The sequence below is a fragment of the Apus apus genome, chromosome 1 (genome assembly GCF_020740795.1).
Source record: "Apus apus isolate bApuApu2 chromosome 1, bApuApu2.pri.cur, whole genome shotgun sequence".
Taxonomy (NCBI): domain Eukaryota; kingdom Metazoa; phylum Chordata; class Aves; order Apodiformes; family Apodidae; genus Apus; species Apus apus.
Window position 1 is genome coordinate 61,714,817 of NC_067282.1, and position 13,775 is coordinate 61,728,591.

At 43.8% G+C, this 13,775-nt stretch overlaps 2 protein-coding genes across 3 annotated transcripts in view; one reads left to right on the top strand and one right to left on the bottom strand.

The window, feature by feature from the left end:
• SEPTIN10 (septin 10) overlaps window positions 1–13,775 on the top strand; it is a 963,730-nt gene that overhangs the window by 98,545 nt on the left and 851,410 nt on the right. The gene's annotated exons all lie outside the window — the stretch shown is intronic.
• Window positions 1–13,775, bottom strand: part of SH3RF3 (SH3 domain containing ring finger 3) — a 260,962-nt gene that overhangs the window by 37,461 nt on the left and 209,726 nt on the right. The window contains exons 5-8 of the mRNA XM_051616689.1: window positions 12,880–12,980; window positions 8,418–8,588; window positions 4,842–5,092; window positions 610–905 (exon numbers count right to left, since the gene is read on the bottom strand). Coding sequence (XP_051472649.1) covers window positions 610–905; window positions 4,842–5,092; window positions 8,418–8,588; window positions 12,880–12,980 — 819 coding nt within the window. The remainder of the gene's footprint in view (window positions 1–609; window positions 906–4,841; window positions 5,093–8,417; window positions 8,589–12,879; window positions 12,981–13,775) is intronic.

Genomic DNA, 13,775 nt, shown 5'->3' on the forward strand with positions numbered 1-13,775 from the left:
CAAGGGATGAGGACTCAGCTATCCGTCCCGCTCCTGGCTCCTAAGAGATTGAACCTTCAGTGCCAACGAGTCATATTTAAGTTCCTTTTCCCTTTTTGGCTGTGCCACTGCATTGGAAGTTTCTGCAAGAAACTGAGATGTTCCTGGATAAGCAAAACAGCTCCTGTTGCCCGGGAGCCACTGTGTTACTTATCCCGTTCCTGCTCGCCTCCCGTGCCCGTACCTACCACCCCGGGGGTGATAACCCTGGCATCTTCTTCTACGTCTACCTTCTTCTGAGGCAGACAGCTTCTGGCTTGGCCGTTGTTTTTGACGGCCAAGACCCTGCCATAATGCCTTTCTGTGCCATCGCAAACTCGACGGCCTAGGCGCTGAAGCTCAGAAGAAACACGTGCATTCAGCCAGTCAGCGGCTCAGCCTCACTTCCCACCCGCCAGCGATTGTCCGCAAACGCGTGGGCGAAAGGGTGAGGCCTGAAAATGACGTGAGACGAGGACGCCCAAGCCGGCCGGTGGCGAGACCCGGCTTCTGCCCCACGGGGGTGGCTGCAGAGCCCCTCCTCGACAGCCCCGCGAGCACGGGGAGCGGGGGTGGCACGCTGCCCCTTACCTTCTCATTCTTCCTCTCCTCAGCCTTGCCGGCGGGGCCAGGGCCGCCCAGGGGCCCGCCGCCGGCCTCGCCGTTCAGGTGGGCCGCGCTGACGTTGGGCGGGGTGATGGCGGCGGCGGCGGAGGTGAGGGGGATGAGGGCCCGGCCCCCCGGGGCGGGCGGCGGGTGGCCGTGCTGCGGGGAGGCGGCGGGGTGAGGCCGGGTGGCGGCGGCCGGCAGGCGGGAGGGCGAGCTGGGCGTCCGCAAGGGCGAGACGGTGGCGGTGGGCCGCTCCGGGGCCGGCCCTGAGGGGTGAGCTGCAGAGGGAGGAGAGAGGAGAGTTAAGCCCCCCACGCGCTGCCAGGCCTGGCCCTTCGGTGGCCACGGCTGCCACGAGGTGCCGGGGGCTGGCGGAGAGCTAAGCCTCAACCCGGGATGTCTCCGTCTTCTTGCCTAGATCCTAGGAATCCCCCTCCCGGCTGCGAAAGGCCTGTCTGAAGCTGGTCGTGGCCAGTGATACGACGAGAGAACAGCCTGACCATCCCTACCCGCCCTTGAAAAGAAAGGAAAAGCCTCTTGAGCTGTTTGCTGAACTTCCAGAAGCTCCTCCTCACCGGATAGGTTTTGGAGCCATGCAAGGTGGAACCTGAAGGATTAGCCCAGATGATCCACACCGACCTGGCAGACTGCAATTATAAAGGAAGGCCTCTTTTTTCATCCCTAACAAAATGATCAACAGCACATCACTGTGCTGCACGAGATAAATTAAGCAGAAATCCATCAGGGGATTTCTGAGCTCAGCCTCATCTCTGCCAGCAAAGTCCCTAAGGGACTAGGCAGTGCATTTTAGTCTTGCTTCCCCCGCCTACAAGCACTAGGAACCAGAAATTAGCAGTCATCTGTTTAACGATGACCACAACACACTGCCAAGGTCAGCTCTCCAGGGATTCAGGAGCTTGTTGCATGCTTCAGGTTGCAAAAAGTGTGACAAAGCTCTGGGTCCATTTCCACAAAAATGTGGGCGTTGTCTTCCAGGTTGGTGGATTGCTTAGGTATAACCTGCATACAACTCCACGTTAAGCATGTACAGACCAGAAGCCACTTTCACACTCAGATATTCCCTCCCCTAAATGATTCAATAGTAGGATTGGCTGGAAAATGCCCATTTGACAAATGATTTCAAAGTTTCATTATCTGATTTAGTTCTGCCCCAGTGCAAAATTTGAAATTTTGAATATTTTTCTGAGCACAACCTACTTGTCCCTCCTTCAATAGTGTCTATTCTGGCCGGGGGATTCACCTGGAATGTGAAAACATAGGATCTGGTCACCACACTGTTATCCTCTGTAGAGAATGCCTCTGGGCAGCTTTTCCCTTTGCAATTTAAGCCAGGACAACTTCATGGCTGAAGTCTGGTTGAACTACATCTGTTCATGCCAAAAAGTTTTGAGTCCAAAAAAAGGTATTTTATTTGACCAAGAAGCATTTTTCTGGAAAACTTCTGACCCATTCAGATCTGTGGTTTCCTTACAAATTCATCTGAAGGATACGTTTTTATGCAGGCCCAGCTGGAGATCATTCAATCTATAACTAAACAACAATGCTAGAACAACTCAAAACACTATTTTCTGTTTCTATGGTTAACATTGGAACCCATTACCAGAGATTGAAGTGATAAGAAGTGCCATTAATCATACTCACTACACCAGCTGAGCACTCCTGCCAGGAGGGAATTTCTTCCCCCAGCCTTATGCCCTATTATCTGAAGCAATACTGAACACAATGGGTCAGCGATCATCAGATTAGCACCTCCAAAGATTACATGATTCTCCCTCACAGTAACTCCTTTAATCACATCTCTTTTTATCAATGTTGCTCATAACAAATCAAACAAACTCTCATCAACCAGTCTTGAACCTGATGTGATTTTACCATGTAGCATGAGCAAGGGCCTAAAAGTTGTGATTAAAAATTTCTTAAAGACTATTCTTACTATTAGTTACCATTTCCTCCTCCTTGGATTACCAAGAACATACACTGGAAAGTGCATTTCTTTTGCAGAGAGCCAGACAGGGCACCACTTGTTATCTTGAACTGATTCCCTCATTCTGATTTTCCCATTTGGAACCTGTGTGATAAGCAAGCACTGCTGCCAGAAATCTCATTTTCTGGGAGTCAAGGTTTTGAACTATTTGTTGTAGGGACCAATGGCTTTTGTAATTAGAGGAAAAGCACATTAATGGAATTTCACTGCATGTACCTGGATGCAGAAGACTGATTTGATAATCGTATTAGGTATGTTACTTCTTTAATACAGAATAGGATGTTTCCAGACACAAAGAAAAGAGAAAACATGAGAAACAGTAAAAGAAATGGCCTCAGAAAAATAAACTCTGAGCAGAGCTCTTATTTTGTTCCGTAATTTCATCTGCTTACTGTTACAATGTATGCCTTTGCTCTGGGATCTCTGGATCTGGACCATGCTGCATCAAACATGCTATTAATTAGCAATGCTCACTGAAGGCTATTTTTGTTCTACACCACTCATATTTCATTTGGGGTGTATTCCTACATTAGTGGCCTGGTCCAAAATTTATTTGTTACTCTTGTATATTGCAAGCCAGCAGAAACATGGTTTGAATACTGTGCTAGCTTGCCTCTCTTAGACAGTTTTTTCCAAAAGTCAGTGTGCATTGTCCTGTCCTGCAGGACTAAAGAGACCTTTTGAGGGGCTCTGGTCCACAGAATACTGGTGAGGACAAGCCATTATGAAGAAACTGATAATCATGAAAAAATTCCTTTATTTATCCTGGCAAAGATTTATTTAATTGAAACAATAATCTCATGAACCTTTCAGAATGACTGGAGAACTCCTCCCTTTGGAGGTTTTGGAGCAGCTCTGTGGTCCCTGAATCACCCTGACAATTCCTCAGCACTTTAAGACGTCAGAAGTGACCCAGAGGAGCAATCATAAATCATGCAGGCTGCTGGAGGTGTAGCACAGCAGCACTGTGGAAGGAAGGTGTTGGGCATGCCAGGTGGCATGGGACAAAATGATCCATCACCTCAGTTTCAGGGGAGTCTGTCTACCTTTTGGCATGGGCACTGAGGCATCAGGAGCACCTGAATGCTTCCTTAGAGCCTTACCCAAGTGGGAACATTTCTGCCTTTGCACTGTGAGAGCAGAAGGGTTTTTAGAAGGGTGTGACTTGAGGGAAAAGCAGCGCTTTCTGAACTAGACAGAAAGAGCATAAATCAATTATTTACAAGTGTGACACGGCTGCTGTGAAAAGTCCTGCAACTGTTGAGCAGAGGAGTCTGCACTGTTAGAGACTGAGATTCACACTTGATTAAGTTTTCTTCCCTTTGGTCTGGACTGTGTAGGAGCTGGGATTAGATCGTCATGATGATGCCTTCTGGCTTCAAAAGGTATGAATCTGTGACTTAAACCACAGCGTATTTCTCATTTGCGCCTGGTCTGTTTTATATCTAAGACCTCAGTTTTCAGCAGTCACCATACTTACTGATCTGCCTTTGTAAACTCAATGGCTCACAGCCCTATAAAATATCAGAAACAAAATGTTTTAAATTTTGCTATGAAGTTCCACCACAGGATTTACTTTCACTTTCTTCAACATCAGAGCTGTTTAACATTAGGGAAAAGGGAATAAATTGTACTCTAGAAAATTGTGCTGTACATCAGAAAGGGAACTTAGAAAGAACAGAGGCCCCCTGGTGTGAGAACCTCTTACTCTCTTTTCAAAAAGGTGGCAGTATTTTTCAGATCTTTTGCTGTATCACTAACACTGGGTCCCATTCTGCCTAATAAATACTTTTCATCCCTGAAGCCCAATGAAATGCTTCTTAATTTTAAGTCATGTATTACTTGCCCTGCGATAAGGCCAGTATTTTTCCATCAGCAAGCCAACCGGACTCAGAACTGCTAATCTCCTCAGTATGCAGGGTGCTTGCTTTCCCTCAGATAAATTGTATAAATATTTGTAAACACTATAATCTATTTCAGCTGTAGCAAGAGAACAATCTGATAAACATAACGTGGTTTCCAGAGATCAATAGAAGCCCATAAATATTACAAGCAAACAAAACATACTCTATTCCACATAGACAGACCTGTGACTGAAATGAGAAAGCAAGCTGCGGGGACGGGCAGATTTGAGAGCCTTGCCCTCGAGGGGTACAACATCAACCCCACTGCTGCAGGGTGAGAGGCACCAGTGGGTGTGCACACATACCCATCTGCATGGCGTTGCGGGTCTGGCTGGCTGGCTGCTGAGCAGAATACCTCAAGCAGTTATTCAGCTGCGGAGAGGCTGCCTGTAGCTGGGGATGTGTCTGAGGCACAGTGATGGGAACAACGGGTCTGATGGCCGTGGTGGCATTGGCGTGAGCAGCCCCTATGGGGTGGATGGCTCCTGGGGCTCCTTTTGTTGCTGAAGCTCCCCCAGCTGCACTGTTTCTGGGCTGTCCAGCTCCCACTGGCACCCTGCAGGCAGACAAGTAGAGTGTAAGCATGCTGCAGAGACCCCAGTACCCAGTCACAATGCTGACAAGCACCCCTTGTTACTTAGGGGGTTCAACATGATACCCTCTCAGGTGTTAAAGTAAACTGATATAGATAGTAGATAGATACAGATAGATAGATAGATAGACAGACAGACAGACAGACAGACGTTTATTTTTACAGGACACAGTCATAATCATGCTGGAGGACATTTTCATACTTTCATCCTATGGAAAGAAGTTCAAGGTAAAAATGGAAAAGATAATTTTTCTTACCGATTTTTTTCTTATGCTACATTTCTGATTGAATAATTTCTACTAAAACCACAAATTTAAATTCAGAAGAAATGGATATCTCTGAACTGTCATTTTGTGTGCCAGAAGCTATTTTGAAGGCACTAATGGAGTGATAATTAAAACAGTCTCAGAGATCTTTCCTTAGGACGAAGCGGAGAAAAAAAGCTACATAACAGCAAATCTGTGTGTGGCTGTTGAAGGGGACTGAAAAACAGCAGACTTGGCAGGGCCTGGCTTGGCTGAGCACTTACCCTATGGATGTAAGCAGCCCTTGGTTAGACTTGCTAGGGAAATGCAAAAGGGGAGGGAATGTAGCTGACCTTACTGAAAATGAAATCCAAACAATAATTGACACCTCTTTCCCTGCTCACTTAAAACGGTATGCATAATTTGTATTTCATATGAGTGGCTGGGTAGACCTCAGAGGGGAGGAACGAAGTTCCTTCTTCTATGAAAGGAGTTCAGTCTAGAGCAGGTCTTGGTCCTCTTACCATTGAGCTAAAGACTCCCTGACCGGGGCAGGAAGGCAGTGGGGAGGACACAAGGACACCAATGGACAAACTCAGCTGCTGCACAGTAGCTCTTTCTCTGAGTTTTGTACTCAGGTGCCAGAGTAATTTCCTCCACCAGCAGAAGTCATGAAACAGAGGGATCATTTTGTGCTGTTCCCCTCTCCTGGGCTGCTTCACATTCCAAGGTCATACTCCAGGAAAGGACAGCAGAGGGGATAGGATGCAGAACAAAGTATGGTGGAGGAAACAGAAATGAGATATTGTATAGGGTTAGAATGAGCAAAGAGGGTAACAGAAAGGATACAAGACCAACCTATGGGAGGTGGGATTGGGACAACTTCCGGGACTTCAAAATTATTGTGTGGGAACACAGAGAGGAAATGAGCAGAAAGATGGAGTGTGCAGAACAATCTGGCCCAACTCAGAGGACAAGAAAGACAGAGGAAGCAACCCTAAGAGTGGAAAGAGGAAGAGCCAAAAGAGTGAAATTCTGACATAAAGAGACCAAAACACAGACTTGAAGATATGGTACAAAAGTGCAAAAGATACCCATCATCTCTGCCAAATCCCCACTCCCCCATAAATAACAGGAGGAAAAACAACACTGTGGTGTCATAAAAGCCTTGACTCATCTCATCGTGCAAGGTTTGCCTAGATTACATTTTGCTAAATGAATCTGATTTTTGTTCTCTTCATTTTTTTTTCATCAGCCTCCAGGTAGGGGAAAGCTGGGAATCCCACCAGATGGAAATCTTGCCTGTCTGTCATCTGCTGTGAGAAGCTGGCAGGATAGCAGCAAGGTTCAGCTGGAGCTGGCTTGGCCATCTGCACTAGATTGAATCTGCCAGAAAATCGCACCTAATAGTTCACTGAAAGCTGCATTCAGGCAAACAGGTACACTGACAGGTATGGAGACTATCTGTGACTCCCACAGTGCTGGATAGATGTTGGATATGGCAAATTTTCTCTGCTGTTCTGTCCCTGTCAGTCCATCTAAAGGGTCTTGTCCATTTTCCATCATGCTCAGCTCACACATGTGCTTTGGCAGCTTAAAAATCTAGTTCAGTTTTATTAAAGTCATGGGAAACTTTTTTCTTGGGTTTTGTAGGGAGTGGCAGAAACACACGGATGAATCTAATCCTCTGCTTTGCTGTCAAAGGGGACCAAAGTAAACTGAAAGTGCAGCAAATATGAGATTTGTTGCTTTTAGATTTTTCTTGCTGTTCTCACTGAGGGTGATTTACATAGGACTTTAATTAGCTCACAGGATTATAAATATAATCATAAAGCTGCTTTCGGGGTTTGTGGAAAGCACTTTGGCCCTTTAGCACTTCTCTCTGTCTTGCTCTGTGACATGCTGCATTTAATAAAGTCTTGCTGATTCAGATCACCAACACTTCAGCACAAACTTCATTACTAATTAGGAGCTGAAGAGGCAAGGAGTGAAGGCAGACAAGGGGCTTCATAAAATCAGGTAAATGCATTTAGGTTGATGAACAGTGAAAATCCCATGAGTGAATGTGGTCTTTTGACTGAAATGCAGTATTAGGACTGTCAGCAGGCTTAGTTATTGTCTTTTAATCTGCTCTTAACTTTTGGTCTTGTCAGTCCACATATTACAAACTTGACATAAACTGAAAATGGAACAAACCTGGATCAGTTTTTCAACATCAACGCTTTCTGAGTTGTGAGGTGCCTTTCTCTGGAGAGGAGTGAAAGGTGGTGGCAACTGTGTGCATGTGGGATGAAAGACTCGAGAGCATATGAGAAGCAGTGAGTTTGGTTTGCAAAACCATGGTTGCTCTAAAAGAGATATGGACAAGTGGGGCAAAACACTCTGGGACACACTGATGAACTTTCTCCTCAGCTTGCAGACTATTCCAGAGTGGGTTCTAGATCAGAACCACTCTTCGATTTGGTGTTGTCCAATACCAAACTATGACAAATGGCTTTCCTCCCCAAACATGCTGTCCTTTCCTTTTCTCTTCTGTAACTGAGACAGAGGCAGCTAAAATCAGACAATTTCCTGAACTCTTCCACTACTTTTGAATTTTAACTGTTCAAACATCAGTCCTGATCCAAACAGTCCAAGATCTTTGATTTAAGAAAAACAAAATCCACATGAGGTGGTACTGAAAAGCGAGACACAAGTATCCCTTACTTTGTTTATCCCCATTGAATGTCCAGTAGTTTTATAGCAATAAAAAAAGCATTAGACAACAGACTCCTTACAATAATAAAATCTGGGCACATCAGACTTTGTGCAGTCATGGGGGTCATCTATCACAACTAGTGTGGTCTTCTGAGAACATGGATAACTCCAGTACTACAACCAGCAAATTTTATTACCGAAGTCTGCAATGTACAAAGTTGCCACCAGAAAATTTCTGGGAGGTGGATGTGATTTAAAAGCAGAACTATGTTGCTTACAGCATCCTCCTGAAGCAGAATCCCTCCCAGTCCCAGCTTAGGTATATCCACCTGGGCCAGTGGTCTCACCTTGAAACAGGTGTCACATAGTTGCCCGGGAAGACACCAGACATCCCACTCCTCAGAGACGTCCCCTTGAACCAGCCGTCCTGGCATTTCTCAATGACTCGGTACATCTCACCTTTGCGAAGCTCCAGCTCATCATTCTTCTGAGGCTTGTAGGCATACAGGGCTAGGTAGCTGTGGGGACAGGTCACACAAGAAGAAAACACGCATTTGATGTCAACCACAGCTTCAGCTCCAGAGAGGAGAAAGTGATCAGAAACACTGCTCAGAAACCATGGTTAAAAAGGAACATCATTACAGCATGGCAAACAAGAATGGCAGAGATAAGATCAAGTAGGTGCTATGACAATAAGGAAATAACTAATCAGATTAAAGTCAAGGGCTAATTTACAGATTAATAGTACATACTCCTCACCCAGGACACAATCAAAGCAGAACACTGTCATAAAACAGCACTGAAGTTAAGAATTTAGCAGCAGTTTCAGAAGGACAAGCCACTTACAGAGACAGCCAGAATAACCAGGACTTGAATGGGAAGGCTCTGCAAACCTTAACATCTGGATGAAGTATATATATATTCATGTGCTGCAGGGTGGGAGCCGCCTCTACTGTGGATTTTCAGAAGAAACTTTTCCTATGGTTGGGCTACTTCATAAAATTTTAAAGCAACCTTTCTTGCAGCTTTCTTGATGCTATTTATGCTGGTGAGTTCTAGAAACAACACACCAAACTGTACTGATCTGGTATGATAATTCTTGAATTATGTGGGTAAAACAAAAAGTGGCGGAGGGCTGAATTCTGCAAGGGGATTTATGCCTAAGTAAGTGAATAGATAGGATTTGGCTTTGGATGTCTTTTATGCAAGTATTGTAATAAATATTTAATTCAGGACTCAATATGTAGAACTTCTAATTTATTTCATTACAGCTTTTAGTTATGCCCTTTGTTTAGAATCTTTCTTTTTATCTCTTTTTTCTTCACTACTTCAGGGATGTGTCTAATGTTGCAAAATGGCTACAACTTGAAGTCTCTGGAGGTATTTTCTCTTTTTAGAGAGATCCTTGTTGAAAATTAAGAATGATAGCTTGCACTTTGGGGAATAATGGAAAGTCAGGACAGGATAGCAAGAATGCATACACAGAGCAACACTTTCTTTGTAGTACCAATTTTATTTTGGTACTGTCACCTTTCTACAAATGCAAAAAGGGATTTCTCATAATTCTGGATCACGATTGAACTTCCTTGAGGTTTTTTTTACTTTGTGCATACAGGCAGTGCAGAGAGACTAAGACAAACGGGGAAAAACTTACAGAAAGTGCATTTACACTACAAAGTGCAGCAGAAAGCTCTTAGGCTTGGGGGTGCATGAGAAGAAGCTTGCTGCCCACCTTACTGCAGTGAACCAGAGAAATAATGAAAACTGTAACTGTTGTGGTTGTAGATTTGCAGTCAATAAAAATGATGTATGGCTTTTTACTTCTGCTCTCCAGGAAATATAATTGAGGAATAAATCCTGTTAGTTTTCCTGATTCTATTCCTTTATGGTATCAGTAGATTTCCTTATTTTTATTCTAAAGGCAGTAAATAAACAACAGTAATGAGTGGAATATGAAATATTTGGTAAGAGCTCCTTGGGGCATGCTTAGGCTGATGTGCCTGGCTCTGTTTGCCACGTGCATGGGGTACAAAGGCCTAATCAGAAACTATATTTCATTAGTCAACAGATGGGAGAAACCATTCTGCACATTCTTTGTTCAGCCTACATAATCAGGTGGTCCTCAGCAGGTCTGTAGCTGTTCACCTGATGGAAAACATGAGTCTACATATGAATTAAAAACATTACAATGCATCACTCTGACATGTAATAAGGTTACATACTTCAGTGCTAATTCTCCAGCACAGTGCTCTGCTAGGACATAATAGTAAGTGCCAAGACTGCACTAACTCCAGGGAGCAGAAAGTGTGGCTTCGACTACTCCTTTTTAAGTTGTTGCATAAAAAGGCCTCATATTCAGAAGCTGGGGTTAAGTGGGGGTCAAGGGCAGAGTATTTTAGATAGACTTACTTAGCCCTTACCCCAAGGGGCTACATGTAATAATGTAATTTACAGGTTGTGATGCTGGAAGAAAGTGCAAGGAAAATTACCCTAAGCGGATCATAGGCTGCTTTTCCCTGTAGCTGTCTCCAGCTCTCCTATTAGTGCCTTCCTGTTCCTCCCTGCAGATTACCCCAACTCAGCCTCCAGTAAGCCTGGATGACCAGTATCACAATGAGTCTAAACATCCTCCAGAGAGAGCATAAAAATCCTTCAGAGTCTAAAAGAAGGTGTACAACAGCTCAGCTTCGACTCCATGTCAAGACTGAGCAATCTCTTTATTGCTAGACAGATGAAAAGATGTGTGTAGCGACCACGTAGCACGACTCTGGGACAATGGAGGTATCAGTGCTTTCTTTGTGGACCAACGATCCCACCACATATGTGGGGCAGTAAGGATGCCCATTCCTGGGGGTCTTTTCAGTTATCCCAGAATCATGAAGTGATTCAGGTTGGAAGGGACCTTTAAAGGTCACCTAGGCCAACCCTTCTGCAGTGAGCAAGGATACCTGCCGCTAGACCAGGTTGCTCAGACCTCTATCCAACCTGACCTTGAAAATTTCCGGGGATGGGACATCTACCACCTCTCTGGGCAATCTTTTTCAGTGTCTCACCACCCTCATTGTATAAAGTGTCATTCTTATATCTAGTCTAAATCTATCCTGTTTTAGTTTAAAACCATTACCCGTTGTCCTTTTGCAACAGGCCCTGCCAAAAAGTTTGTCCCGATCTTTCTTATATGCTCCCTTTAAGAATTGAAAGGCTGCAAAAAGGTCTTCCAGAGCCTTTACTTCTCCAGGCTGAATAACCCCAATTCTCTCAGCGTTTCTTCATTGAAGAGGTGTTCCATCCCTTTGATAACTTTTGTGGCACTCCTCTGGACAAGCTCCAGCAGGTCCATGTCCTTCTTATGTTGGGGACCCCAGAACTGGACACAGTACTCCAGGTGTGGTCTTACCAGAATGGAGTAGAGGGGCAGAATCCCTTCCCTTGACCTGCTGGCCAAGCTTCTTGTTAGGCAGCCCAGTATATGGTTGCCTTTCTGGTCTGTGAATGCACATTGCTGGCTCACAAGATTTTCATCCACCAGTACCCGCAAATACTTCTCTTGCAGTGAGCAGGATGTAGAGGAAGCCAAAATCTTTATAAAAAGTACCCTAAAAAAAAGGCTTAAGAAGGCAGCTCATGTTTGTAGTCTTGGGGAGCGGCCTATGACTTTACTTATAATGCAGAAGCCCCACAGCTCTGTCTGGGGTTATAACTCCCCAGTTCTGCTACAGCTTTCAGATAATGCTTCCTCTACGACTGCAACTTGGCTCACAAATGCAAAATGACAGACTGGATTACAAGGCTGCTTCATGGGGAAATGACAGGAGAAGCATGAGAGGGAGAAGGGGAAGCTTGCTGAGGCATGGAGGCAGTGGCATTGCCAGAGAGCTGGTAGATGTTTTGATTCAGCAACTAAATAATGAAAACACTGCTAGTTACAGCTTCCTAGTTTGAGCATTGTTGGAAATAAATTTGTGCCCCACAGGCTGCACAGGATGTCCACAGGGTGATGATGAGTTCTCTTTGTGTGGCAGTAAGTGACGTGCGGTACCCCTCAGGTATGAAGATCTCACCTTAGCAGTGAAGAAAAAATTTGGTTTGGTTCTGTTCCAACTTCCTCATTCTCCTTAAAGCAGATTTGCTATGCTATTTTAGGATTTATTTTATTCTTTTAGCCATTACATAAACCCCTAAAATATTAGTGTGTATATATGTGTGTGTCTGTACGGTTCTACTGCTTTCTCAAGGTATATATGAGAGGAAAGGGTTCAGTAGTTTAACTAAACAGGTACCAGATAAACCAACCAGGCTATAAGAGACTGATTACAATGAAGTCTATTCTTTTTGTTCAGTATCTAGCCAACCTTCTGTTATTCTCCACACTATTCAATAAGCCCATATGCCCAAGATATTAAGTTCATTCATTGCCCTTGTTTATGGCACTCAAAAAATGCAATTGGGTCATTTTTCTCTGGTTAATGATGAACGTATCAGCTGTTTGATTGCATGGAACTATACTTTTTTTGAGAGCTTTAAATGAAGGAAGAAGATTTTCTCTAGCTCAGAGGCATTCTGTTTGCTTCGCAGTGGTTCACAGAGCTGTAATAAATATACCAGGAGTCTAAAAGGGCTCACAGATAAAGGTGGAAGTGTTGCCTTTCTCTGTTAATTTTTCAGTTTCAGCAGGTGCTGGGTCATGTATGAAACTGTGATCTCTCTCCTCTCAGAATGCTCCTGAGCTGAGAATCGGGCTTTCAGGTTTCAAATAGATGCACACACATCTGGAAACAGAGTATACAGTGGCTGTGATGAGCTGCTTACATATTGAGGGGGAGCTGGACCTTCGGTGGTGTTCCCTGATCTCCAATTATTGCACTTGTCCTGGGGCCAGCCACTGTGGCTGTTCCAATTGAAGAGGAATCCTGGAAATACACAAAGAAGAATATACAAGGATTAAGACAAAGTTCATCATTTCCTCAAATTCTATGGGTGAAGGCACTGAGGAAAAAAATAACACCTTTTATAAATCTCCGGGCTCTCTAACTCCATGATACTGCATTAAAAAAGACATCTTTTAGCCTTATATATTAAAAAAATACTTTTCTGACACAAAGGATATTAGGTTATTAACAGTATTTCCACGTACCTGTCAGAGAATTTTAGTTATGCCTTGTGTGCAGATCTTAAAAGTTATAGAATGCAAAATTACTTGACTGCTTTGTAAAATCAGCTCAACATGTACATCTCTGCAATAGTACAGTACCTTCTTTGGTAAAGGTAAACTTTCCTTTTCCAAAACTTATTTTAAAATCTGTGCTCTTTTAGTTAATGTTTATGGATTTATAGAGAAGAATATACTATACAATTTCCAAAATGCAGTCTCATCTCGATATACTGCTTTTATAAACATATTAATCTATTAAAATATTATATATATATAATATGTATATTTTATATATATATGAATATTATTCTCCTTAAGAATAAGGCGACAACCCAACCCGGAACAGGAGCACATCTCTCTGAATGGAGAAAGTAGGACCCACTCCACTTTTGCCACAGCAAATAAATCCCCACTCTATACGAGAACAGGGCATATCTTTCCCAGCTATCAATATTGAAAAGAAATTCTAAATGTAACTGTTAATTTTTCAAAGCTCAATGCTCAGTAAAAGTATGTAGGGCAAACTCTTTTGAGCTGTTTCACCAAAGTCTTC